The 24673-nt window shown below is 38.4% G+C and overlaps 1 protein-coding gene across 2 annotated transcripts; it reads left to right on the forward strand.

Moving 5' to 3' along the window:
- Positions 1-212: 212 nt before the first annotated feature.
- On the forward strand, positions 213-24421 carry HDAC2 (histone deacetylase 2). Of its 2 annotated transcripts, none has more exons than XM_085541804.1 (14): positions 213-340; positions 8990-9102; positions 9629-9746; positions 10651-10725; positions 11015-11153; positions 13866-14007; positions 17250-17342; positions 17443-17551; positions 18974-19114; positions 20713-20821; positions 22242-22372; positions 22834-22989; positions 23772-23829; positions 24034-24421. In XM_085541804.1, the coding sequence occupies exons 1-14, from the start codon at positions 289-291 to the stop codon at positions 24062-24064; spliced, it is 1467 nt and encodes a 488-aa protein (XP_085397930.1). In that variant the 5' UTR covers positions 213-288; the 3' UTR covers positions 24065-24421. The 2 variants fall into 2 exon arrangements, with proteins under 2 accessions (XP_085397930.1, XP_085397931.1); XM_085541805.1 differs by lacking the exon at positions 213-340 and adding an exon at positions 642-930.
- The last annotated feature ends 252 nt before the right edge of the window (positions 24422-24673 follow it).

Below are 24673 nucleotides of genomic sequence, written 5' to 3' on the forward strand. Positions count from 1 at the left end.
GAGTAAGTGTGAGACGAAGCGATATAGCAAGGGACAAGCGGGCGAGAGCCGATATGTTTAGCTGCGGGAGCGCTGTCTGCTTCCTCCTCCCTCCACCTCCCCCGCCTGTGGCGGGTTGGGCGCGTCCCGCTCCCCCAGCTCTCCCCGAGGCCCGGCTTCGTGAGTTCCCGCTCTCTCGCGCCCGCCTCCTCCCGCCCCCTCCCTCCTCCCTCGGTGCCGGCTCGGTGTCGCCTCGGCCTCCCGTTCCCTCCTCCCCCTGCCCCGACTCGTCCCCGGCTCGGCGGCCCTATGGCGTACAGTCAGGGCGGAGGCAAGAAGAAAGTCTGCTACTACTACGATGGTGAGCGGGGTTCGGGGCGCGTGTGAGGACAGATCGCCGTTACCGCCGCTCGGCGCGGCCTCTTCGGCCATTGCGGCCGCCCCCTGCCCCGCGTAGGCGCGGGGTCCCGGCCGCCATCCACCTGCGGCCCTGCAGCCTGCTGGGCCCCGCGGCGGGGCCGGTGGGACAGGGGAAGGAGAGGAGCGTAGGGGGATGGGGTGGGAGCTGCAGGGCCCGAGCGATCCCGGCGCTGAGCGCTGGATTTATTGTTACCCTCCCCCTTTCCCCCTTCCCAAGAGAAAAATGAAAAAGGAGAAAAGTTGGGACACTCCCCTTCATCCGCTAAACGTGAAGGCGCTGCCGAGTCTGACTCCTCCCCTGAAAAAGAAAAAAAAAAAAAAAAAAAGTTTATAAAAAAAAATAGCGGAGGCTGTGTGTGGGCTCGGCACCTGGGCCCGGTCCTCCGTCTGGGTTACGGAGGAGAAGTGCGGGTCCCCTCGGCACCGGCGGGGTGCGGCTCTGCGGTGCTGAAACCCGAGTTGCTCTCTGGCCTCCCGAGTTTGCACGCTCGTGTGTGTGATGGAGACGGAGCCGCCTGGCAGCTTCGGAAAGTACGCACGGCTTGCGCTTAGGTTCGGATATATGCAGCAACTTGTTCGTGGTTTGCTCTCGCTGCAGCAGAGAGAACTTTTCCTTATGTTCTGTTGAGTTTACGTTTGTTTTACTTTGCTTTTACTTCATTTATTTTTTCCTTTTTGTACAGTAGGTGTAAAGTCGGTGGTCAGAGTAGCTAGAAGATTCAGTTTTCTAGAATTGTCTCCTGTTTTAACCGTTGATTGAAATCGGTGTATCAGGCTCTCCTGAGGCCGAGGCTGTTGTATCCCAGCGCTTTGGAGGTCTCACCATTTTGGAAACGAAGAGCAATCACAAAACCCACGAAGATACCCACAGTGACTCTTGTAGCAAAGCTGCCATTCTTGGGAAATGGCAGAAATGGGGCCTGCCTTGGGCTTGCACTACACCGAAGGAAGCAGCGTGTGGTTGCCGCCCCCTTCTCTTTGTTGCTGGCTCTGGTTCTTTGTTCAGCCTAAAGGGGAAGGGAGGCCCCTGTTAGGGATAGTTTTGGTGAGACTGGGATCTTACTTTACCTAGGCGAGAGGAATCAATCTCTGCCTTGTTGAAGGGAATGCTGAAGCAATAGGTTAGAATCATTCTGCTTGCAAATGTTTGCACCTTTGGTTTTGGATTTTTTTTCATCGTGCTTTTTTTTTTTTAGCACCAGGTGGCTGTCGTTTACTAGACACAAATATCTTAAGTTTTGCTATGGTTTCTGGACTTGGTACTATTTAGTCTCAAGCTCCATAAGCAGCCCAAAATCTATAGTGAGGAAAGAGGTGGGAGAAAGTGGGGAAGGGAGAAGTTTTATGAGAGCAGGATAATGGTGACTTGCAAGCAGCTGGAGCTAATGTCTTGCTCAAATAAGTAGCCTACAACTATATGCAAGTAACAGGATCTGTTGTTAGATGCTTCCTCTGTAAAAGAAATAAAACACGTTGGAATGTTTTGGCTGTCCTTTTTAATTTTTATTGTCAAACAGTTATTTTATACTGATTTTGTAAGCCGAGTTGTTAGAAGAGCTTTTAGAGTTAATACCTGTGGTTAAAATTTCCAGTGCTAATTTATGATTCATCTGGTAACTTTTAGTATTTTGTAACATATTATACCAGCAAAATCTTGAGAGCATGCAGCAGAAAGCATTGAAGAGCATTAGGAGCGTATGTGTGTGTTCTTTGAGATGCAGTAGACTCCTATGTATTCTTTAAGACAATCATTATGGTCGTTGTCTCAAGTTTCTTTTCCACATTAGCCTGTCGCTTACCAAGTCTTGATTAGTGTGTTGCTATTAACATATATCAATAATTAACAGTTTTAACAGCCTTTACTCTGTGCTCACAACCAATAAACTTGTGGTAGATAGGAGCTTGATTCCATTTTTCTATCTTCCCTATAAGGAGAGACTTAGGGAACCGGGTCTGTTCAGCCTTGAGGAAAAGAAGGCTGAGAGGGGACTTGATCCAGGTTTATAAATACCTGAGGTGTGGGAGCCAGAGTGGTGAGGCTGGTCTCTTTTCAGTAGTGCGTGGGGACAGGACTAGGGGTAATGGGATGAAAGTACAGCATAGGAAGTTCTGCACGAATGTGTGGAAGAACTTCTTTACAGTGAGGGTGACGGAGCACTGGAACAGGCTGCCCAGGGAGGTGGTGGAGTCTCCTTCTCTGGAGATATTCAAGACCCACCTGGACGCCGAGATGTGTGACGTGGTGTAGGGAGCCTGCTTTGGCAGGGGGGTTGGACTTGATCTCTAGAGGTCCCTTCCAACCCCTACAATTCTGTAATTATTAGAAAGCATTAGCTAAGTCCACTTTGTGGTGTGTGGCGTGGGTACCTTAGTGACCTATTTCAAAACAGGTATGCATTGCCCACAGCAATGAGGATAGGACCCAGATGGTCTCTCCAGCTCTGTATCTTGTACAGTGGAACACAATTCTAAGGAATCACACAGCAGCTAACGCAGTTATAGTTAGTGTGTTGGTTCTATGCCAGCGGAGTAGCAGAATCACAGAATTATCAAGGTTGGAAAAGACCTAGATCACCTAGTCCAGCTATCACCAATACTTCCCAGCTAAATCATATTCATCAGTACAGCATCCAAATGTTTCTTGAAGACTCCCATGGTCGGTGACTCCACCACCTCCCTGGGCAGTTCATTCCAATGCCTGACTACCCTTTCCGAGAAGTAATACTTCCTGAATCTCCCCTGGTGCAGCTTAAAACCATTCCCTCTAGTTCTATCATTGATGACACGAGAGAAGAGGCCAACCCCCAGCTCACTACAGCCTCCCTTCAGGAAGTTATAGAGAGCAGTAAGGTCTCCCCTGAGCCTCCTCTTCTCCAGGCTGAACAATCCCAGCTCCTTCAGCCTCTCCTCATAAGGCCTGTGCTCCAGACTCCTCACCAGCTTTGTAGCCCTCCTCTGAACACGTTCTATGGCCTCAATGTCTTTCTTGCAGTGAGGGGCCCAACAGTATTGCTTAGATTGCATTTCTTGCACAGTTCAATGTGTGTTTTCAAAAGGCTTTGCCTTCAATGAGAAATTCCATGATCTGCGTAAGAATGTGGTTGGTGCCACCCATAGAGGTGGGACCAAACATGCGTTAGTAGTGCAGCATGTTAGTGTATTCAGATGCTCTTCAGGTATGTTAGTACTTCCAGATTAACTTGTGTTTCTGCAGACTTTAACTGAAGAGTGTTTCATAGAAGTGATGCTTTGAACTGCGGCGGCTAGAACTGCAGCGGTGCCCAGACTATGCTTGAGGCTCAAAAGGCAGAACTCTACCTGCTTAGTTTTAAAAACCAGAGCAGAGAAGTAAAAAACAGCCCTGAAGTCCACGGATGTAGTAGTTTTAAGTCTATTTAAATGCCTTTGTCGGACTCATCAGGCACTGATGATTATTTTCTAGATTTATCTGTGCATGATTTTTGTCTATTCACGTTGCAGCAACCAATCCAAATGTAAGTACTGCTGTTAAGATTTATTTTTCATGTGGTTTCTATTGTAGTGGTTGTGTTTCTGCACTTAAAGCACAAACAATTGTGTGATTTCATGCAAGCTGTGCTTAAAATGAGCAGAAGTATGATCAGTGTGCATAAAAATTTATATATGCCAAAGTTACAGGAGAAGTGATGTCAGAATGTCATATACTGCATCTTCCTTCAGTTTGCGAAGACCTTTTGTAATCAGTTAATTTACAGCCTTGTTTCTCTAAAACACTTGGAGAAGATGATCTTAGCATGCCTGGGGCCTTAGCTGCTTTTCACAGCCTGTTGGGAGACTCTCAGATGTAACTGAAGTTCCTTTCAAGTGTGTAGCTTCTTGTATCTCTCTGTTAGAGACTACTGAACATCTGCAGACCTTGCTGAAGTCTCTGGTAGGGAAGTGTGTCAAACACTTATGCTCAACAAAAGAATCACATGGATTTGTTTTCATTTTGATGAATTGACAGGTTATTAGTATGTTAATGTGTTTGAACCCAGGGCATGACAGCCTGTGTAACAAGTTAATCTTCAGGTAGGTTTTCTGGTCATTTGTTGTTATTGCAGTGTCTATCGTGTGATAAATTGTTCAGGCCCATGAGCTGATGCTTACATTATACTGGCATTTGGTTTGTCTCTTTTCAGTTAAGAACTCAACGTGTTTGAAATTAGGTTGTTGCCTCTCATTACAAGCCATTTAGCTGATAACGTTATTGGTGTAGAATGGTCTTTGAAGCTTTTCTTTGAGTAAAATAATAGATTTCCCTACTTTCTACATATGCTACTTCACACTTTTTCCCTCTGCTTTGTGCTTCAGTTATGTTTTCTGTTGCACTTTCCATGTGTGCCCTCACTGGTGAGTGATAGAATCACAGAATTACCCAGGTTGGAAAAGACCTTGAAGATCATCAAGTCCAACCGCAGCCTAACCAGAATCCTAACTTCAACAACCCTACACTAAATCATATCCCTCAGTACCACATCCAAACGGCTCTTAAACACAACCAGGGATGGTGATTCAACCACCTCCCTGGGGAGCCTATTCCAGTACCTAACTACCCTTTCTGTAAAGAAGTTCTTCCTAAAGAACATAGGAATTATGCTTATAACACTTGTGTATGCTGTTTGCTCTGGTATTGATCACTTTGGCATCAAGCACTCTTGTGTAGTCTGTGGTAATCGTCTTTACTCAGCTCTGCTGTATCTGCTTCTGATGTATGTACATATACGCTCACCATTGCTTTTCTCTCTCTGAGTACTTCAGACTGCAGAGTCTGAATAGAATAGAAAGGGAGAGAAATGTTCAGGATATGTGCAGGAGGTGCCTCCTTCATGGAGTGAAAGGAGGAGACACTTCTAAGCAGCCTTACATAGGATGATGTTTCCAAAATTGTGATAACAGGCTGAAAATCAAGATGCCGGTACTGAAAATGGAACCTCTTGCCAACATATACATCGTAGTAATGCCTTGAAACTTGATGGACTTTTTGTCCATATGTTTGAATATTTTTTTTGTGAGGGTAATACCAAAAATCTTTTGCTGTTAATGATGCTAAGACTTGAAAGACGCAAGAGGTTTTGCTTGTCACTGAAGTGTATGATATTGAGTTCTATTGGTAGTCATTACAGCTGACCTTTAATACAGAAGCATCAGTATGCTTCCACTAGCTATTCGCTAGCAGATCTTCTTTCTCTTAATAAGCTGTCATAAGCTTGCTGAATCTTTTAAAGTTCTACACTGTATTAAAAACATTAAACATAGCTTTTAACTTTTTAAATATGTTTATATTATATATATATATATTATTTTTTCAAGCATACTCTGTGATGTATGATATTCAGGTGATATTTGATTTTGAATGTTTAAATGTTGCTTTTATCGGAAGATATATCCCAAATATACTTGGGATACACAAGTTTTTAACAGTGTCCTTTATGTAAGATAAAATAATAGGTCTTACCTTTCATGGTATATCAATAATTTTCAGTTGTCTGTTTCCTTGTACATTAACGTTCTGAGTATAATGTTGGTGATGGTGACTATGTGGTGTGTAATTAACACTGAGTTGTACCTTAAAAAGAAAGTAAAAACTCATTATGTCACAAATGCATTTTGGGGTGAGGTTTTCTCAAAATCACCGTGTTATTTAAGGCTGTTATTATGGAATTATTGTCTTAAAAACTTCAAAAGTGTTAAGCTCTTGTTAGTTTGAAGCTTTATGAACTTAGAAGAGTAAACTGGTAAAAACAGGGTGGGGATAGTAAATGATAGTAAATGGTTGTTCTTCTTGTAGTAGTTAATTTCAAAGAGTTCTTGAAGCTCTTTGCTAAAACCAAATGTAGAAGGTATGGTTTTGTACAACGTTAGGAGATGTTTTGGTGGGAGGTATAGGAGCACTATTCTCTTTTTTTAATACCTTTTGTTCTTGGCCTGCCTGTGAAAACAGTATAGGGTTGCAGTATCAGCTAGACTCTACGTCTTATTAACTGATGTGCTGGTTACCATTTACATAGCAAAATTAGGAGTGAGTAAAATCCTTTGAAGTTCTTCAACAATAGTGTTTTTTTTCACTAATGTGAGTTGATGAAGAAAAAGACATTGAGTAGTTCTATTATGGCTGCTCCAAAAATAATACCTTGTATTTTATTATATTGGTCTGCATGACAGGGGTGGATGTTGGTGATATGGTAGTAGAGGCTGAACATTCCCATCAATATGAGGGAGCTGGGATTGTTCAGCCTGGAGAAGAGGAGGCTCAGGGGAGACCTTATTGCTCTCTATAACTTCCTGAAGGGAGGTTGTAGTGAGCTGGGGGTTGGCCTCTTCACTCGTGTAATCGGTGATAGAACTAAAGGGAATGGTTTTAAGCTGCACCAGGGGAAATTCAGGCTGAACATTAGAAAGTATTACTTCTCAGAAAGGGTGGTCAGGCATTGGAATGCACTGCCCAGGGAGGTGGTGGAGTCACCGACCATGGGAGTGTTCAAGAAACGTTTGGATGTTGTGTTGAAGAATATGATTTAGCCGGGAAGTATTGGTAATGGTTGGACTAGATGATCTTCTAGGTCTATTCCAACCTTGATAATTCTGTGATTCTGTGTAATATTCTCTTATGTGTTGCTGCCCTGTGACAGATGGCAGCAGAGGGGCTGTACGATAGAATGGCGTCTGACATGGTAGTATGGTGTATCACTAAATTCCACCATGTAGAGAAAATGGCACCCATTGACTTTCATTGCTATTTGCTGAATGTTTTGGGGTACCAAACAGTAGCTGTGAGCACCATGAGGTGGTAGGTGATGTGTTTCAACAGTGATACCATTGACATGAAAGAAAAACAAGCTACATTCCAGACAGTCACGTGCAGCTGTCACACCATGAAATGAAGAGTGCCTGAATCAGCTCATCTACATGATTTGGCTAATGCTCGTAACTGCGTTTGAAAAATGGTATTTCGTAGCTGAGAATTTGTGTTATTACAAGAATCACAGAATGACCCGGGTTGGAAGGGACCTCAAGGATCATGTAGTTCCAACCCCCCTGCCTAGCAGGGCCACCAAACATGCACCTTTACTAGATCAGGTTGCCCAGGGCCCCGTCCAACCTGGTCTTGAACACCTCCAAGGACGGGGCATCAACAACCTCCCTGGGCAGCCTGTTCCAGGGCCTAACCACTCTCCTAGTGAAGAACTTCTCCCTAACAGCCTAAATCTTCCCTCTTTCAACTTAAAACCATTTCCCTGTGTCCTGCTATTGTCAGCCCTTTGTTATTGTGCTCTTTGTATCTGTTGTTTTTTACATGGAAATTAGGGGGCATTACTTTAAGAGCAACTTACATAGATACCTTCATATTACATTATGTTAGGCCATATCTGCTTTGTGAAGTGTCCTTATTTGCCTTCAAAAACAGAAAGTTGGATTTTTAGAATCCTTCGATATTTCTAGTCTTACTTTAGTGCTTGCTCTTCTTGGTGATGCTATTGAAGGCTGGTGTTTTCCCTTCCTTGTGGCCTGGAGCTCACGTTGAAGAAGTGAAACTACAGCTGCTTTGTAGCAGTGCTACTTCTTACCCTTGCCTACCAAAATATGAAAAATTACGTTTTGAAAACAATGTTCTTTCTTTTCCAGTAGGCTGGAAAATTTTGTTGAAAAAAATGTTGAAAATTATGAAAGAAAAATAAAATGTTTTGGAAGGTAAAATCAGTAATACTACCAAGGAATTTCCTCAGAAGGAAAGAAGAGCTATTGCGAATCATTGACAATGGGATAGTTCTTGAGAACTCAATATACCTATTAGGCTTGTCCACATCTCCTGAAACACATGGAGCATAGGGCTTGTTTCTTGGAAATGTCTGTGTTTGGAGCAGAGGCAGGTGTGTTCTCCTTCTGTCCAGGATGGAGGAAAACTTAATGTCTGGTGACAGTAGCCATTCTTTCTTCCTGGAAAGAAGTGATCAATATGTTATGGTAACCATGTGTCTAGTCATTATCCAGTTTGATGAGAGTAGGGTTCATCTGGGTTGCAAGGCAATCTACTGTGGACTGGATCTCTAGCAGCAGGTGGCTTGGAAATGTTTGTGCATGTGATTACAGCAGCAGGTTTGAAGCTAACTTCTGGAATGTAACTGTTAGGATTAGCTAGGAAGGGCAGCAGGGTAAGGAAGTATCTACTTAAAATCAGTTCTTAGAAAATGGTAGGTTTTGCTACAGCTGCTGTTGTGGTATAATGTCACTGTCAGTGGTGGTTTCTGCTCCCTTCATAATTCCTATTTTGTTTCCTGTTATTCTATTCTCCAGTTCCATCCCATTGTTTTCTTCATTCATGATTTGAAACCACTCTAGGCACTTCTGCTCCCCCACTACTGTTGGCTTGTAGTAAAGGTCTTAGTTTTGGTCTTTTTTGCCATCTGCTTACAGCTTTTTTGGCTGTTTGTTTTCCTTGTGGTGTGTTTGAAAGAGCAGTTCGTTCATATCTCTTTTTGGAATCATCATATTTACTTGTCTTTTGGGAGTGATTCTTCTAAGTAGCAAAAAACTTGTTTTGTAATGTCAGTTCATTTCTGTATATTGACAGGTGATATTGGAAACTATTACTATGGACAAGGGCATCCAATGAAACCTCATAGGATCCGAATGACACACAACTTGCTCCTAAATTATGGCTTGTACAGAAAAATGGAAATTTACGTGAGTATAAGCAATGGAATGTTTACTGAAGTATAAGCAATAGATTGTCCACTGATGTATTGGAAGTTGGCTTCAAGTATTCTTACACAGATAAACAGGTAGAAGTGGGAGTAGAAATAGAAAATGCTTAGTGTATTCAGTGTACTTTTACTTCAGATTGAAGTGCCTTTTAATAAGGAATGTTTTTTTATATATGTATATAAAATGTGTGTGGGTGTATATATGTTATAAATATATATATAACCACTGCTGTCCCTTTCTGGAAGGAGTGAAAAGCAGCGCCAGTAGAGGCTTTAATGGTATTTTTATGATTATGTGGGGGTGAGATTATGGTAACTGCACAATGAATTTAGTGGGTTCAAGCTATCAGAGTAATCCTTGCTTTGTGCAAAATACCAGTAGTAGTAGTTTCACTATTCTCCCTTCAGAGCAGGTTAGATTTCTTTCAAGCTGTCTGTTTTAGTTAATTGTTAACTGGTTTTGCAGCAGTGCTCTAATTATTTCCATAACTTACTCTTCTTATCAGCGACCCCACAAAGCTACTGCTGAGGAAATGACCAAATACCATAGTGATGAATACATCAAATTCCTCAGATCAATAAGGCCTGACAATATGTCTGAGTACAGCAAGCAGATGCAAAGATGTAAGTGTCAATATTAAGTAAATTCTAAGTTTGTACGTCTGCTTCATTGGTTGTGGTGTTTAAACTTAAACATTCAGCAGTGTGATGTTACAAATAGTAGCTACATTAATTTTGTGTCTTTTAATAAAAAGCAGCTATGTTCAAATAAATATTCTTGACGTTTACGAAAGGACTTGCATGCAGAATGTCTGCTGGGTGCAAAATAATACTTTTTGTAGACCTCATGCACCGGGTTAAACTTCAGCTGTTAAGCATTTGCAAAACTGGCTTAGAAATACCTTCTAATGCAAATTCTTTCTGAAGGAAAAAAGAATGGCTTAAAGAATAGTAGTAAGATATTAAAATGTGTTGAAGTCAAGAAATCGAGTTGACTCTCTTGTTGGAGTGAGGCGGTGAAAATAGCACGTTATTCACGTTTTCTGTTAAGTAGTTTTTCAGACTTTAGGAGTAAGTTCAAATTACTGTCAGAAATACAGTTTAACACAGCTCTACCAATATATAATATGTGTTTGTAACTCTTTACAGTGCCTTATTCTCGATGTATTTTTCCAAGAAGCTGCACATTTATTAATATGATGTTAATCAACACTTGTTCTAAAGCAGACAAATGATTTAACTTATTAATGAGACAGCTTTCTATGGAAACAAAGAAACAAAACAAGCAAAAAAACCAGTTTGGAGTCATCTTAAATGGTAAAAACTGTGCCAACAGTTGTTTGATTACTAGGAGTTTGGGCAAACTTTATATTTGTTTCAGTGTTTAAAACTTAGCTTGACAGAAAAGGGGAGAGGGGGGTAAAAGTAGTTGAAATGCTAAATGAATTCTGCATTTTTATGTGCTATCCTTGCCTATAGCAATGCTATTAGGATTATGCTTTTGAAAAGTAATGTGTTTCTTGCACAGTTAATGTTGGAGAAGATTGTCCTGTTTTTGATGGCCTGTTTGAGTTCTGTCAGTTATCAACTGGAGGCTCTGTTGGTAAGTACAGGTTGTTTGCCAGATATTTTGTAGCTTTATTATGTTTATGTCAGCTACGTAAACCTTTGGTAATATAGATCCTGAAGCAAATTCAAGTTTGTTTTGCATAGCAACACAAAGATTAACAGTTATTTGATCTATCTCATATTTGATAATTTGTATATCATGAGATCTAGGATTAAGTATGAGATTTAATGACTTAAAAATGAGATACTGTTTCCTTTAACAAATTTAAAGACCTTCAGAAGTTTCTGACTGTTTTGTTTCAATTTTGTGTGTCTTTCTACAGCTGGGGCGGTAAAATTGAACAGACAGCAGACAGACATGGCTGTTAATTGGGCTGGAGGACTTCACCATGCAAAGAAGTCAGAGGCATCTGGTTTTTGTTATGTCAATGATATTGTGCTTGCCATCCTTGAGTTACTGAAGTAAGTTTTATGATAGAAAAAGACAAAAAACAAACAAACAAAAAAACTATTTAAGGTGGCAAAATTTTCAGTAGTTAGATGTTTGAAGATATGGATTGTAATGTCATTATTTGTCCGTTTTTGTAGCTGAGCTTGTACAGTTTCTTGATGAAGAAAACTCCCAACTTTGTTCATTTTGGTTTCAGCAAGAAGTCAGCTAAAATACAGGCAAGGTGGAAAAAAATAGCTATTAGGAGATAGCTTTGAAACACGTTCTTAAAGTACTTTTTAAGCACAAGGGTAGTGAACTTCTAGATATCACTATTACAGGAGCTTGAATGAAGCTGTGGGTGACAGTAGATTGAAAATTAGACATGTTCTTGGGCAGGAGATCTGTAAATGGAAGCTAAAGAGATCTCATTGCACTTAACAACTTCCTGAAGGGAAGCTGTGATGAGGAGGGGCTTGGCCTCTTCTGCCAGCCAACAAACAGGACCCGAGAAAATAGCCACAAGTTGTATCAGATGAGGTTTAGACTGAACATAAGAAGGAACTTGTTTTCTCAGAGAGTGGTCAGGCACTGGAATGGCCTGCCCAGGGAGGTGGTGGAATCACCATCCCTGGCAATGTTCAAGAGGTGTCTGGATAGGGAGCTAGGAGATATATATGGTTTAGTAGTTTTCTGTAGGTATGGTAAAGGGAGGACAGTTGGACTAGATGATCTTGCAGGTCCTTTCCAACCTTGTGATTCTATGATTCTATGAAAGAACCAAGAGGTGATTCACCCTTGAAAAATATCATATGTTGTAATTATAGATGTTGGGTAACAGGTCTTGGAAAATGGATAGGCTTGCTTTCTCCTGTAAAAGCTGTCTTCTGTTGCTACTCATGGAGACAGAATAGTGGTCGAGAGCTCTGGCCTGACTAGTGGGCACTGAACCCTCAGGTGTTTTGTTCTCAGTCATAGACCTATTTGATCTCTCAGTTATGCCCTTTTATTTTCCATCTTTCAGGACATTGCTAATAAACAGGAATTCTAAGGAAAATCATACACTGAAATGTCTTGTGTTGTTACATAAGTTAATGTAGCTGTTAAGAAAACAATGAAATAACAGCTGTGCTGCTTTGGTTGTAGAGTAATAAGTGAAGAGGGGAGTAATGCAGAATTGATCACAAAACTACCTTCAAGCAACAGTGTGTCAATAAAACCTCAAGTCGTTAATATTAGTTACAGTATTTAATGGGACTTTATCTCTTCTAATCGCATAAGGCTTATTTTTTACAAAAAACATTGGCATTTGACTGCTTGGGGGTGGAGCAGCTGAATCTGCTGGTGGCAGGCAGTAGAGGGAAATAGTTGTAACTAGGAAGTAATTTTAAAAATGGAAGAAGTTGCTGGAGGCACAGGTATTTCATATTAAAGCATTAATTTTAATATGCATATATTGAGGATATAAGGAGAAGCTGAGGGAGTTGAGGTTCTGCATTCTAGAGAAGAGTAGCCTCAGGGGGAGGCCTTGTGGTGGCCTTCCAGTACCTAAAAGCGGGCTGGAGGGAAATTCTTCATCAGGGAGTATAGCAATAGGACAAGGAGTTATTAGGAAGAAGTTATTTACTGTCTGGGTGGTGAGGTGCTGGAAGAGGTTGCCCAGAGAGGCTGTGAATGCCCCATCCCTATAAGTGTTCAAGGCAGAGTTGGATGTGGCTTTAGACAGCCTGATCTATTGGAATATGTCCCTTCCAACAGAAGTTGTAACAAGGTGGTTTCTTCCAGCCAAAACTATTGTGATTGTCTCTACCATCTAATAAAAGCAGTATGGTTTTTCTGTGGTCTAGTTTTGAATACTGGTTTTTAAATCTTAACTTGTATGTGAAGGAAGTAAACTTCAAACCAGATATGGGTTATATCACTGCAAGAAGCTATTCTATTTGGTATCTTGTTAAGAGAAAAAGATCTTAGCACACAGGAAACTGTGGCTGCACTGTAGTTTATAGCACTGAAAAATTTGGTGAAAGTGTCTTCTGATGGTGATAGACTTTATTCTTTACTGAACAGCACAGGATTTAAGGGTCGTTTACTGTAGTTTTTAGTGCTCTTGCCATGAAGCAGCTTTCTTTATTCCTCTCAAATAAAATGATCAGAAACTTGCACTATTTAAAGAACTGTTAAGCCATACTGTGGTTTTATGTTAATGGTAAGTACAGTTGGAAACAAGAACATGCTTATATCTTTTAGTCTTTGCAGAGGTGAAAAAGGAGATTTGATGGAAAATAAGTCTGCAAAAAATGATATTTTAATATTTATGGAATATGGATTATACCTGCTCCTGGCACTGGTTCTTCAAAAATTCTTGAAAGGCATACACTTCAAGTTGTTTCATTACAGAATGTTTTGGCAATCATTGAGAAACTAGACAAAAGTGTACCATGAAAGGGGTAAATTCAAAGGATCTGGACAACAGAAATTGGTATGAACAGGATTAAAAGGTAAAACTACTCCTGACTAGGACAACTCAGTTAAATATTGAATGCGTTGCGTGATAAAAATCTCTTTAAGATGAGCTTATTTTTACCATCATCCAAACTGTACTGATAATTCTGAGATTTATGGTAACTTCAAAATTATAAACTTTATCATAATCTGTGATTTATTTCTATTTTTCTTTGGTAGGTATTGATATCTTATGGACATAACAGAAGATTGTGATTTCACATGTGTAATTTTCTTTCTAGGTATCACCAAAGAGTGTTGTATATTGATATTGATATCCATCATGGTGATGGTGTTGAAGAAGCATTTTATACCACAGATCGTGTCATGACAGTATCATTCCATAAGTATGGTGAATATTTTCCAGGCACGGGGGATCTTAGGGTAAGATTGAGCATGACATTTCATTGTGATAAATTCCTTCTTATGCACTTCCGTGTGGATTGTACTGCTTTCACAATTATACTCCATAATAACATGTATTTTCTGTAAAGTTACCATGTTTGTCTGGATTAATAGTTGTGTTGAGGAACCTTAGGAAGAAATACTGGAAGCAATTATGCTTCCCTCTAGATAAGTTAAGCCAACACTTTGACTTCTGGATATATTGTCTGAGCAGTGTGCTGCACTTGTAATTACAGTCAGTACCTTTCAGTTCTGCAGATATAGAGAAAAGTAGGTCTTTGAACATCACAGGGTTTCAAATCTTAATTCAGATCTTAAAATAAATGTATACAATAGTTTTAGTAGTCACAGTATTTTTCATGCAACTTTACTGTGTTAGATTTGCTTAGTAATACAGTTGTTTTTGTTTTTTTTCTTGTTATTTCTTACGTTAATAAGGTACATTTTGAATTCTAATGCTTCCCACTGCTGTAAAACATCAGCATGCTCCACAGGTGATTTACTAACAGTACATTTAACTTGAAGAAGGGAACAACAGACTGTGAAGCATTATTATCTAAGTTGCTGGTGGATCTCAGTCACAGCTGAGAATGGAAAATAATTTGCCTGGCTCTTAAGATTTTTATTTTTTAAAGTAAGTTAAGCCATTCCTTCTATTAGACTCTGTCTCATCAGGACAGGAAGTTGTTCCACTTTGCAAATTGAAATATCATTTCACATATGAAGATTAATATATTCTTCACTTGATACTCTTGCTTTCAGCTTCTCTGTGACAGCACTCCAAGGATAAATCAATTCCTTGTTAACAGCTTTGTTACATTAGTTTGTACATGCACTTATTATATTGGTAAAGTAATAAAAACTACTAAAAAGATCTATGAAAATGTATTCAGAAGGCATTAGCTGTACTTGTTATCTTTGCACTGATACAAGTGATGCAGGTACTTGTCTTTACTGTAAAGTTTCCAGAATGTGTATTGCGCTGTGTAATGATACCCAGTGGACAAAGCAGTAAATCATAACTGAGCGTTAAGTCTGTAGGGTGTTAAGTGTATTCATTTCACTTTGTTTTTGGAGCTGACAGTTGTTATGGTTCTTAAATTTTGTTAAGCTGCTTTATAGATTGACTTAGGAAATCAGACTTGGTGGGTTTTTTAATGCATGTGATTTAACTTGACTGGCCACAAGGTGGTGGTGGTGCTTTAAACAAGAAAACAGCACAGATCAGGATGTTCATAGTGACTAGCTTTTGTTTCTGAAATTGGTTAGGTTTTGGTGTAGCTTTTTGTTTTTGTTTTTTTGTTTTTTGGGTTTTTTTGTTTTGTTTTGTTTTTTGAGGATTAGATATCTTGATGTCTTAAAAGCAGCAATTCCCATTGACAGAGGAGTTTATGGATTCTTCACCTCACCACACCCAGGACGAAGAATTAAAAGATACATGTTTGAAATAATTAGTATTGTGTATTATTGGGATTTTTTTTTTAGCATGGTGTAAGTGACGGGCAGTACCTTAGGCATTGTAACTTGTCCTAGGCTGCTCAATAGTATTTTTTTAAATGAGCATTGTCTGCATACAGACTTAAGCAGGCTTTATTACAGCTAATTGCACATGCCACCTTCCTGCCAGAGAAAAAAAAATACAGGAACGCTTTTTTTTTATATTCAGAGTTTGCAAAACTAGTTGAGCTAAGTAACTTAATTTGTTCTGGGAATCATTATTCTGTTGCTTGTTTCCATTCAACTTGATTTTTCTTTTGGTAATTTACGTCAACTTTAATAGCCAAATCTTAAACTTGTTGTCAATGGACTCTGTTCAGACTTATTTTAGTAATTTTTTGCTGGGTATAGTTTGCTGATCAAGTTATAGGTTTCTGACTTAGAAACAAATCATGCACGAACTCACAATTCTGCAATTATAAAACCACCACTGTATCTGATTTACAGACAGGTTGCCTTCTTCCATTCTAGTTCAGCTGTAATATCTTTTTTTAACTGAAGGGAAATGCACAGGCATTTAGCTTTCTGTGTTTTAGAAAAAAATGGACTTGATTTCTTTGATATCTGAAAAGCAAAGTGCTGTCACTTCAGAGAAATTGGCTTCTGAAAGCCTAGATTCAAATCAGATGTGTTTAGCAGGGGTTTTCAGTGTTGCTTGCAATACTGTGAACTCTTATAACCTGCTGGAACCTGCTTATAACCTGCGCTGGGCTATTGACCAACAGTGAAAGGTGGCTACTGAAAAGGGTACGTTGCCATTCCATTTGCTGCAGAAGATGCATTTTTCAGAAAGAAGAAAAAAATCCAAGACTATTTCAACACCTTCTGTTGATAAGTTTAGTGTTGCTAGGTCATTCTGCTAGGGACTTGCAGTTTTTCAAGGATGTGTGGCTCTTACTGCGTATTGTTATTTGATGGTAGTTTATAGCTAAACTGATTATGTTGTATCTTATTGTCTTCCCCACTACACCTTGATTAGTGGCAGAGAACTGCAGTTTGCAAACTGGATCAGATTCTGTCTAGTTTGGTGATGAGCTAAAGGGAGAAAATAGGAATGTGTGGCATGTGAGTATCTTTAGGTATTAAGCTGGTAATCAATGGAAGAATCCAGAGTTGATTCACTCAATATTTATTTATTACTATTTATATACCAAGACTTCTAATACATATGTTGTCCAGGAATGCCATTTAGATAGGCTGGTGTAGTTCCTGAATTGTTAACTGATGAAACTGAGAATAGTCTGCCTGAGTTTTGGTTGGTTTTTATTTTGTTTTTCTTAATTAGAAAGTATTTCTTGAAGGGATCCTTTAAGTGGCTTCAATTTCTTTCTCCTTTCAATCCAACAAGAGCACTCTCCTATGTTTGGACCTGAGAATACAGCTTTAAACACCCTCTCAAATTATAATCTTATGTATTGTGCATCCTACCTTGCTCTCAGTTCCCTTGCCTTTTGCTGGGCTAAGTTGATTGGTTACATGTCATCTTTTAAGTTTTTCAATTAAAAAAAAATCAAGTGTAATTCCTGCAAGTGTTGTGTTGTTATGTAATTATTATTACATTTCAAAATGGGGAAATCAGAATCAAGTGCAGTATTTTGCCTGTTGTTCCCATCATGGCATGAACAGTGATACAAAATAGCTCATTGTGGTATAGAGGTTTTTTTTCCCATGATGCCATTGTGTATTATTACAACTGTAAGAATATTTTCTGTCTTTGCTTATAGGACATTGGTGCTGGAAAAGGCAAATACTATGCTGTCAATTTTCCAATGAGGGATGGTATAGATGACGAATCATACGGACAGATATTCAAACCAGTGAGTGCTTTTCTGAGCTCTTTGGGATTATGCTTTTTTCATTTTGTGGATTTATTTTTGTAATGTGAATTCACAACATGATGTTTTATATTGATTATAGATTATATCAAAAGTAATGGAGATGTACCAGCCCAGTGCTGTAGTATTACAGTGTGGAGCGGATTCATTGTCTGGTGATAGGTTGGGATGCTTTAATCTTACTGTTAAAGGTAAGCAGAAAAGTGTTTGTTGTCTGTAACTTTTTACTCAAGAGAAACTTCTACCTGTTGTATTATTTTCCACCAAAATTGCGAGACGAGGACTGGAGTTGGAGAGATTTTGTTTGTTACCATGATTAATCACCTCTTTCTTTACTATACAGAAATAGCCAAAAGAGAGACAGAAGTTGTATCTTTCTGTCCATCTAAGAAAGTTAAGAACCCTGGTATTCCATGTTCTTCCTAGCTGATTCAACTGATTCCCTTTCTTCTATGTACAGGCTTTTCTGTAGCTTTAAAGCAGTGTCCTGGAATGACAGGATGACAACAGTAGTCCTACTGCAACACTTACTGTGATGGGCAGCTAACAAAACTAACGGGTCTCTTAGTAGGACTCCTAAACATCAAACATCTTGTTGGGCATAAAATAGGTATTGCTGAAATTAGAATACTGATTGCATTATGTTTGTACTGTTGATTTTTTTTTTTTTTTCTATATACTGAGCCTCGTGGTAGCATTTGTTTCTAATAAACTTTGTAGAATTCGTTGATTTCTTACTATTAATTACATTTCTACCCAAAAGAATGATTCTTGGAATTAAGATGAGATTAATTTAGCAAACAACATAACTTAAAAGGTTAATACTAATATTTATAAAATGTTAAATACATGTTGAATTGTTGGTAAGCCTTGAATCTAGTCTTTTTGAATCATTGATTTTTCTGTTTTTTGTGTTTTCTTAATGAGGCAATTAGAGTTTTGTAGGCAACAGTATAGTGTCTGTTGGGTCTGCAGTGTTTCAGGGTTCTTTTCTTGATTTGCACCAGGTGGCAAAGCTCCTTCAGTTGCCCATACAGATCAGATTTTTTTTCATCTTACATATCTTGGAAACCAAGAGAGCTGCTGCCTCCTACAGATGCCTTTCAGTATGCTGTATCTACCTGGACTGTGTACTGTCTTGGCACCAGTTTACTCTGTAAGCAAGACTTAGCAACCTTTTGTACAGGTTCAAATTTAGAAGTAGAAAGGAGCAAGTACTGATTTACTTTTTTTTCGTTCTTCCCACTTTGTGTTTAGCTGAGAAATTATCTCTAGATTTGTCACTGTCTTTCCATAGCTAATATCAATACAAAACACAAAATACTTGTTCTAAGAGCATTTCAGAACTACAGTGGTAGGAGGCCATCATCCAAAGTCTCTGAAAATGGGGACGGATAATGTTCAGTGTGTTTTATATGCTTCTTATCTGACTTGTGAAATTATGCTTAGCTGTAGAGGGTGACAATTCTGTTTTACTTGAATCAATTCAGTTCTTACTTGATAAGTATCACGTATAATGAACTCTAAGCATATAAGAGTATATACAAATCACTTTTTCTTCTTACTTACTGAATGTTTTGCATATATTGTCAAATATTTTTTGTTTGTCACAGGTCATGCAAAATGTGTGGAAGTTGTAAAGACTTTCAACTTGCCGTTGCTGATGTTAGGAGGAGGTGGATATACTATTCGCAATGTTGCTCGTTGCTGGACGTATGAAACTGCTGTTGCCTTAGATTGTGAAATTCCTAATGGTAAATATTCCACAAATTCATACCTTATTAAGAAATAATCATAGGAAGGTCAATGTGGAAGGATAATTATGGAGATATTTGCCAATTTCTGTGTGTCAGTTTAGAATGAACTATAGAGAAAGCCATTGTTAAGGCTCAGCTGATAACTTTTCACAAGCTTATATACTAAATGAAATTTAGAGGTTTAGGGCTTGCTTATGCTTTTATCAAAGCTTAAAATTATCAGGTCGCTTAGTATATATGTTATCATATGTTTGGCAGTGTTTTTATTATGACAGCACAGACATGTTTAAGCTGGGTAATGCAGATACGGTGTTTATAAGAAAAGTTTGAGTGTATAAGTACCCATTTTGCACGGTAAAACTTTATTTCTTCATTATATCTTTGACCTAAAAGTGTCCTTATTGACATCATCTGTTCCAATTGCCTCAATTTTGGCTATGCAAGCTCTTACAACTTTTAAAGCAAAATAGCAATAGTCAGCTTCTTTTAAATTCTTGAATAATTAAGTAATTTATCTGAGGAATATCTCCATAGAGCCTACACTCCCTGTAATTCTGGCCAAGTATGCTTCTGGACATATTTTTTGAAAGCTTTTCTATGAAATTAGTATTTGAGCTGTCTTGTTACATCAGCCATTGGCAGCTTTCACGTTGGACTGCAGATTTACTGGTAACGTTTTGATATACATAGGTCGCTCCAAAAAGTAGTCTCTCTTATTTCTGTAAAAACTGCAGCATGTACAAAAAGAACAATAACGTTGTTTGATACAGCAAACTCTTAGCTACAAAACACTGTTTTCCAACATAATCACCACTAACTATGAATTTTTAGCAGTGATGAATAAGAGCCTGCATACCACACTTTAAAGTCGGCATCAGCAGAGATGTGTCCCACTGTCTATGTTACCACTGCTGAAACATTCTACCCACCACCTCATTTGCTCGCATCTACTGTTTGGTCTCCATAAATGCTCAGCAAGCATCAGTGAATGTCAGTAGGTGCTATTTTCTCTTCATGCAGAAATTCAGTTCTACACCTTTATTTCATCTGCACTTCATGTCAGATATTGTTCTGTCAGACTGCCCCTTTGCTGCCATCTGTCACGTGGCAACAAAATTTAACAGAATATTGGTGGGAAGGTTCAACTTCTACTATGCTGCCACTAGCATCTGCCTGTGCTGTCATGGGCTAACATCATAAAATAGGAAGCATTACTTTTGGAGCAACCTTTGTACCCCATCATAGGTTTTACTGGAAAAAAATCCTTACTGGCTCACATAAGGTAACTTGGAAGTACCTGTAAATAATATCAGTTAATTGTACCACATCTCCAAAATTAGCTTTTTTAATTATCAATTTTGTTACCTAAGCATTGTCAACATGTGTTCTAACATTATTAAAACTTATTTTAATAGAACTTTATTTTGTTCTTATTGTATTGTGCGAAGAAAGCATGTTTAACTTAATGTGTTGAGTAATTTAGAGAAAAACACTGAAGGATTTCGGTGATACTTCTTGTATTTTGTGTGCACTTTGTATTTAAAATGATTAAAATCACCATTGGGTCACAGTTGTCTTTTCTGTTCTATTTATAGAATTACCATACAATGATTACTTTGAGTATTTTGGACCAGACTTCAAACTTCATATTAGTCCATCAAATATGACTAATCAGAATACACCAGAATATATGGAGAAGATCAAGTAAGTAGTGCTTACCTTATTTGCCAAGTAGGTGTGAGTTGTGCTTCTCTAAAGGTTTAATATTTACACAAGTTTGAGAGTTCCATTCCCTACTACACGCTGAAAAAGTACTGAAAGAAAAGACATTTTTTTCCGTTTTATCAGAAGATTAAATTTTAATTAAAATATCTGTGCCTACAACATTTTCTGTGCTTATGAGTCCTGAGTATTTAAAGAAGAAAGGCTTAGGACTCAGTTTCGGTGGCTTTTTCCCCTTCTTCCAGAAATGAAATTGTTGACTGTTTTATTTGGCTTACTCTGATTTCGTAAGAAATTTATCCTGTCAGGAAAGAAGCTGTGCTGTGCACTGATTATTAGGCTTCCAAATTCTCTACTCCCTTGTCCAAACATGAGTGATTGTCATTCTTTGTAGCTGTCAGCCTTAAAAATAGAAATCGTGTGAGGAGACATTAAAAACTATGGAAAGATGTGTGCAAGCAATTGAGAGACTGTAGTTTGAGTCCACAAGATTTGTGAAGTACTTATTGACAAGCTGTAGATATTGTGTTCTTAGGCTTTGCTTCTTCAGTTTATGCCTACCCACATCATGAAGGTTTGTAAACTAATATTGGTCTTCAGAAATGGAATAATACTTAAGAATAATCAAATCTGTACTCATCTAATAAAGAGATAATTGGTTAACCTGAAGTACTCATTGTTTACAATTGTTTTGTTCCTGATTTGGATTTAGAAGAAGGTCATGTAATAGAAACAGAGACTGTAAGGATCTCATAAAACCTCAGTTGCCATTTCATTCTTTGAATGTGCAGGGGGATACTGAGATAGTTGTCACAAATGCTGGTGCTTGTAACCTGCCAACAATTCTCTCCACTCAAACAGCTTTGGACTGATAATTTTGAGTCCCAGGTTATCTATCCTTGTTCCTGCATGTGTGTCTATGGAGTGTGGGATCTGTCGCATCAGCTGGCTTGGACAGGAATGTCTGTTCTCCCTGTACTAGCCAGTAAGCAATTTGATCTAGATGGATCGCTTTTGATCCTGATCTTACTGTTGCACACAGCATGGAAATAGTCATGCTCTAAGTGTCTGGCTTTCTTCGGAGAATAGTTTATTACCCAACCTGATAGTCTTGTCTATTAAATAGAGTAATACTGTCACCAGGTCAGCCCAAGCGGGAAGGACACCTACTGACCTAATGAAAAACTGAAGATTGAAGTTCCCTGACAGTATATGTATAAAATTTAAGAGAATGTGATATCGAAATAGGCTGTGAATACTGGTGATCTGCTGTGGATGGAAGGCTTTCTGAAGGCTTTCTTAAAGAAAAGCAGGTTAACTTTGAGTGCAGAATTTATCAAATTGAACACGAAATCCAAGGAAATACTACTTCTGTGTAGTAGTAACTTTGTATTAATTACAGGCAACGCTTATTTGAAAACTTGCGCATGTTACCTCATGCACCTGGTGTACAGATGCAGGCCATTCCTGAAGATGCTGTTCATGAAGATAGTGGAGATGAGGATGGAGAAGATCCAGACAAACGCATTTCCAGTAAGGGATACTATGAAGTCCAAGTAGAGTAATCCTAGTTTTAACTGTTCAGAACGTCAGTCTGAAGTGCGATATTGGAAGATGAGCACTTGGAGAACTCATTTACTAAGTAAAAAATACTTTTGCTGTTGGTCTGCCAGTTTTGTGGTTATTAAAGTGGCCTCTGTGCCCATATATGAATCCGTACAGGAGTCTCAAGAAGTGCTCAAGAATACTTGAGTCGTATAGAGCAAGTTGTTGCAGTATATTTTAATATACTCCAGAAGTGTTAGATCAGTTGTAATGGAAGGACTTCGCTTCTGACTTGCTGTTCATAAAAATAGTAATGAATTAAATGTTTTTGAAAGTAAAAAGATCTATCTGGTTTATAACATATTTTTACTAGTTCTTAACTTGGTAGTTCTTTGGTCTATTTAGCCAGACTGTGTTCTGACCTTTTTGTTTAATTTCTTAAATCCTAGTTCGAGCATCTGATAAGCGCATTGCCTGTGATGAAGAGTTTTCAGACTCTGAGGATGAAGGGGAAGGTGGACGGCGAAATGTTGCAGATCACAAGAAAGGAGCAAAGAAAGCTAGGATAGAGGAAGACAAGAAAGAGACAGAGGACAAAAAAGCAGGTAGGATTCTATGGTTATTTTATCCTACCCTTTAGAATAGCAGGCATTTGTCCTGCTGGAAGAAGGATGCATTCTCTGTTAACAGTTATTTCACTATTGAAACTTTTTTTAATCATATTTTAAAAAACTATTTTAAAGTTTAATCAGTTTCATCATTGATTTTAAGATGCAGCTGTTCATCCTGAAATAGTATTTCTGTGCAGACTTGAACGATTGGATTAGTGTTGTTTCTTCCGAAACTCAAAGCTTTATAAGGCAGGGGTTTGTTAGGGTTTTAAAAAAAAATAAATAATAATAATAATAAAAAAATTATCTTGCTTTAAGTATGTTCTTTTTTTTTTTTTTTTTTTGCTTTAATGGAGTAAGGCTGCTGGTTTTCTTCTGAAACTGAAGCTTGGTAGGTTTTTAGGAATACTGTACTTAAAAGAATTTTGGGGCTTTTCAGTAAAAGGCTGTATCATAAGACTATGAGACAGTGAACCCCATGAAACTTTGGGAAAAATGCAGTTTTTGTTACAAACAGACACTCTTTTGACCAGTCAAGAGAAACTATGCCTGACTTGCTTTGAATCACTTGGCACTGTGCCCAGCTAACTCCCCAGGATGGATACATTTAATGTTATATGTCAATAAGCAAGGTTACTTTTTTCTTTTCCGGAAGCTGTTTCTCTTAGTTGCAATTGTATCTATGAAGTATAGCTGTCCCGGATTTTTTTTTCTGTCCAAAGGAAGGTCACTTGCATTTCTTCATATATTTCAAACCATGTAATTTTTATTTTTAGATGTTAAGGAGGAAGATAAATCCAAGGACAACAGTGGGGAAAAGACGGACACCAAAGGGTAAGCAGTTAATTAATATCACATTATTGAAGAGCATCTAGTAACTTAAAGTATTCTTAAGTATTGATTTCTGTACAGGTACTTGATTCTCTCATAATACTAAACACTTTACACTTAGAACAAGACTAACTCTACGTTGCATTTCTGAAATGGTTAATCTAAAAAATCGCGCATTTTAACAGTTTATTTTTTGCTTTTGTACAGAGCAAAGTCAGAACAGCTCAGCAATCCTTGAACAAAAGATAGCCTCACATCAATTGCAGAACATAATGCTAGAATTGGAGAATACCTAAAGGAAGAAGTTTTCATATTGATAAAGACTGCTGATTTCATTTTTGTACTATTTGGCATGGACCGTATTTATTTTCAAACGGCTTTGTTCTGGTTTTTGGCAAGTTGTATTGTGAGTTTTCTAATTATGAGGCAGAAATTCCTTTCTTCACCATGCTTTATGTAATAGTATTTAAAATGGATGTGAGTTATGTTAAATGTCTAAACTGATCTATTAAAGTAATTTGCCTTTCCTGAGCTGATTTTACCTTTTTTGTAATTTTATCTTTATTAAAAAAATAAAAATAAAAAAAAAATTGTACTTGGTTATCTTCTGTCCATCACTGAACTAAAAAGGCAAAGCTCCGTGTAAGTTGAGCAGATTTGCGTTTGTCTCTGAGTAGCAGATAAATCTAGATAGACAGATGGTGAATATTCAAGTTGGACTGTGCTGCTTCATGTGCTTCAATGGCTGTTTCCAAGAGTAGCAACAAATATAATATGAGTACATGAGATTTGAACGAGTTGAATAAATGGGGGAAGAGATATTAGAATAATGTGGTTGTATGAACTT

Source organism: Coturnix japonica, chromosome 3 (assembly GCF_054131305.1).
Source record: "Coturnix japonica strain WE chromosome 3, WE-NBRP24, whole genome shotgun sequence".
Lineage (NCBI taxonomy): Eukaryota > Metazoa > Chordata > Aves > Galliformes > Phasianidae > Coturnix > Coturnix japonica.

What these genes read in the sequence shown, in the direction of transcription:
- HDAC2 (XM_085541804.1), top strand. Translation starts at nt 289, where the DNA reads ATGGCGTACAGTCAGGGCGGAGGCAAGAAGAAAGTCTGCTACTACTAC. An exon ending in GCCATCCTTGAGTTACTGAA is followed by an intron (nt 11,154 to 13,865) that starts GTAAGTTTTATG and finishes TTTTCTTTCTAG; the next exon opens with GTATCACCAAAGAGTGTTGT. An exon ending in GAATATATGGAGAAGATCAA is followed by an intron (nt 20,822 to 22,241) that starts GTAAGTAGTGCT and finishes TATTAATTACAG; the next exon opens with GCAACGCTTATTTGAAAACT.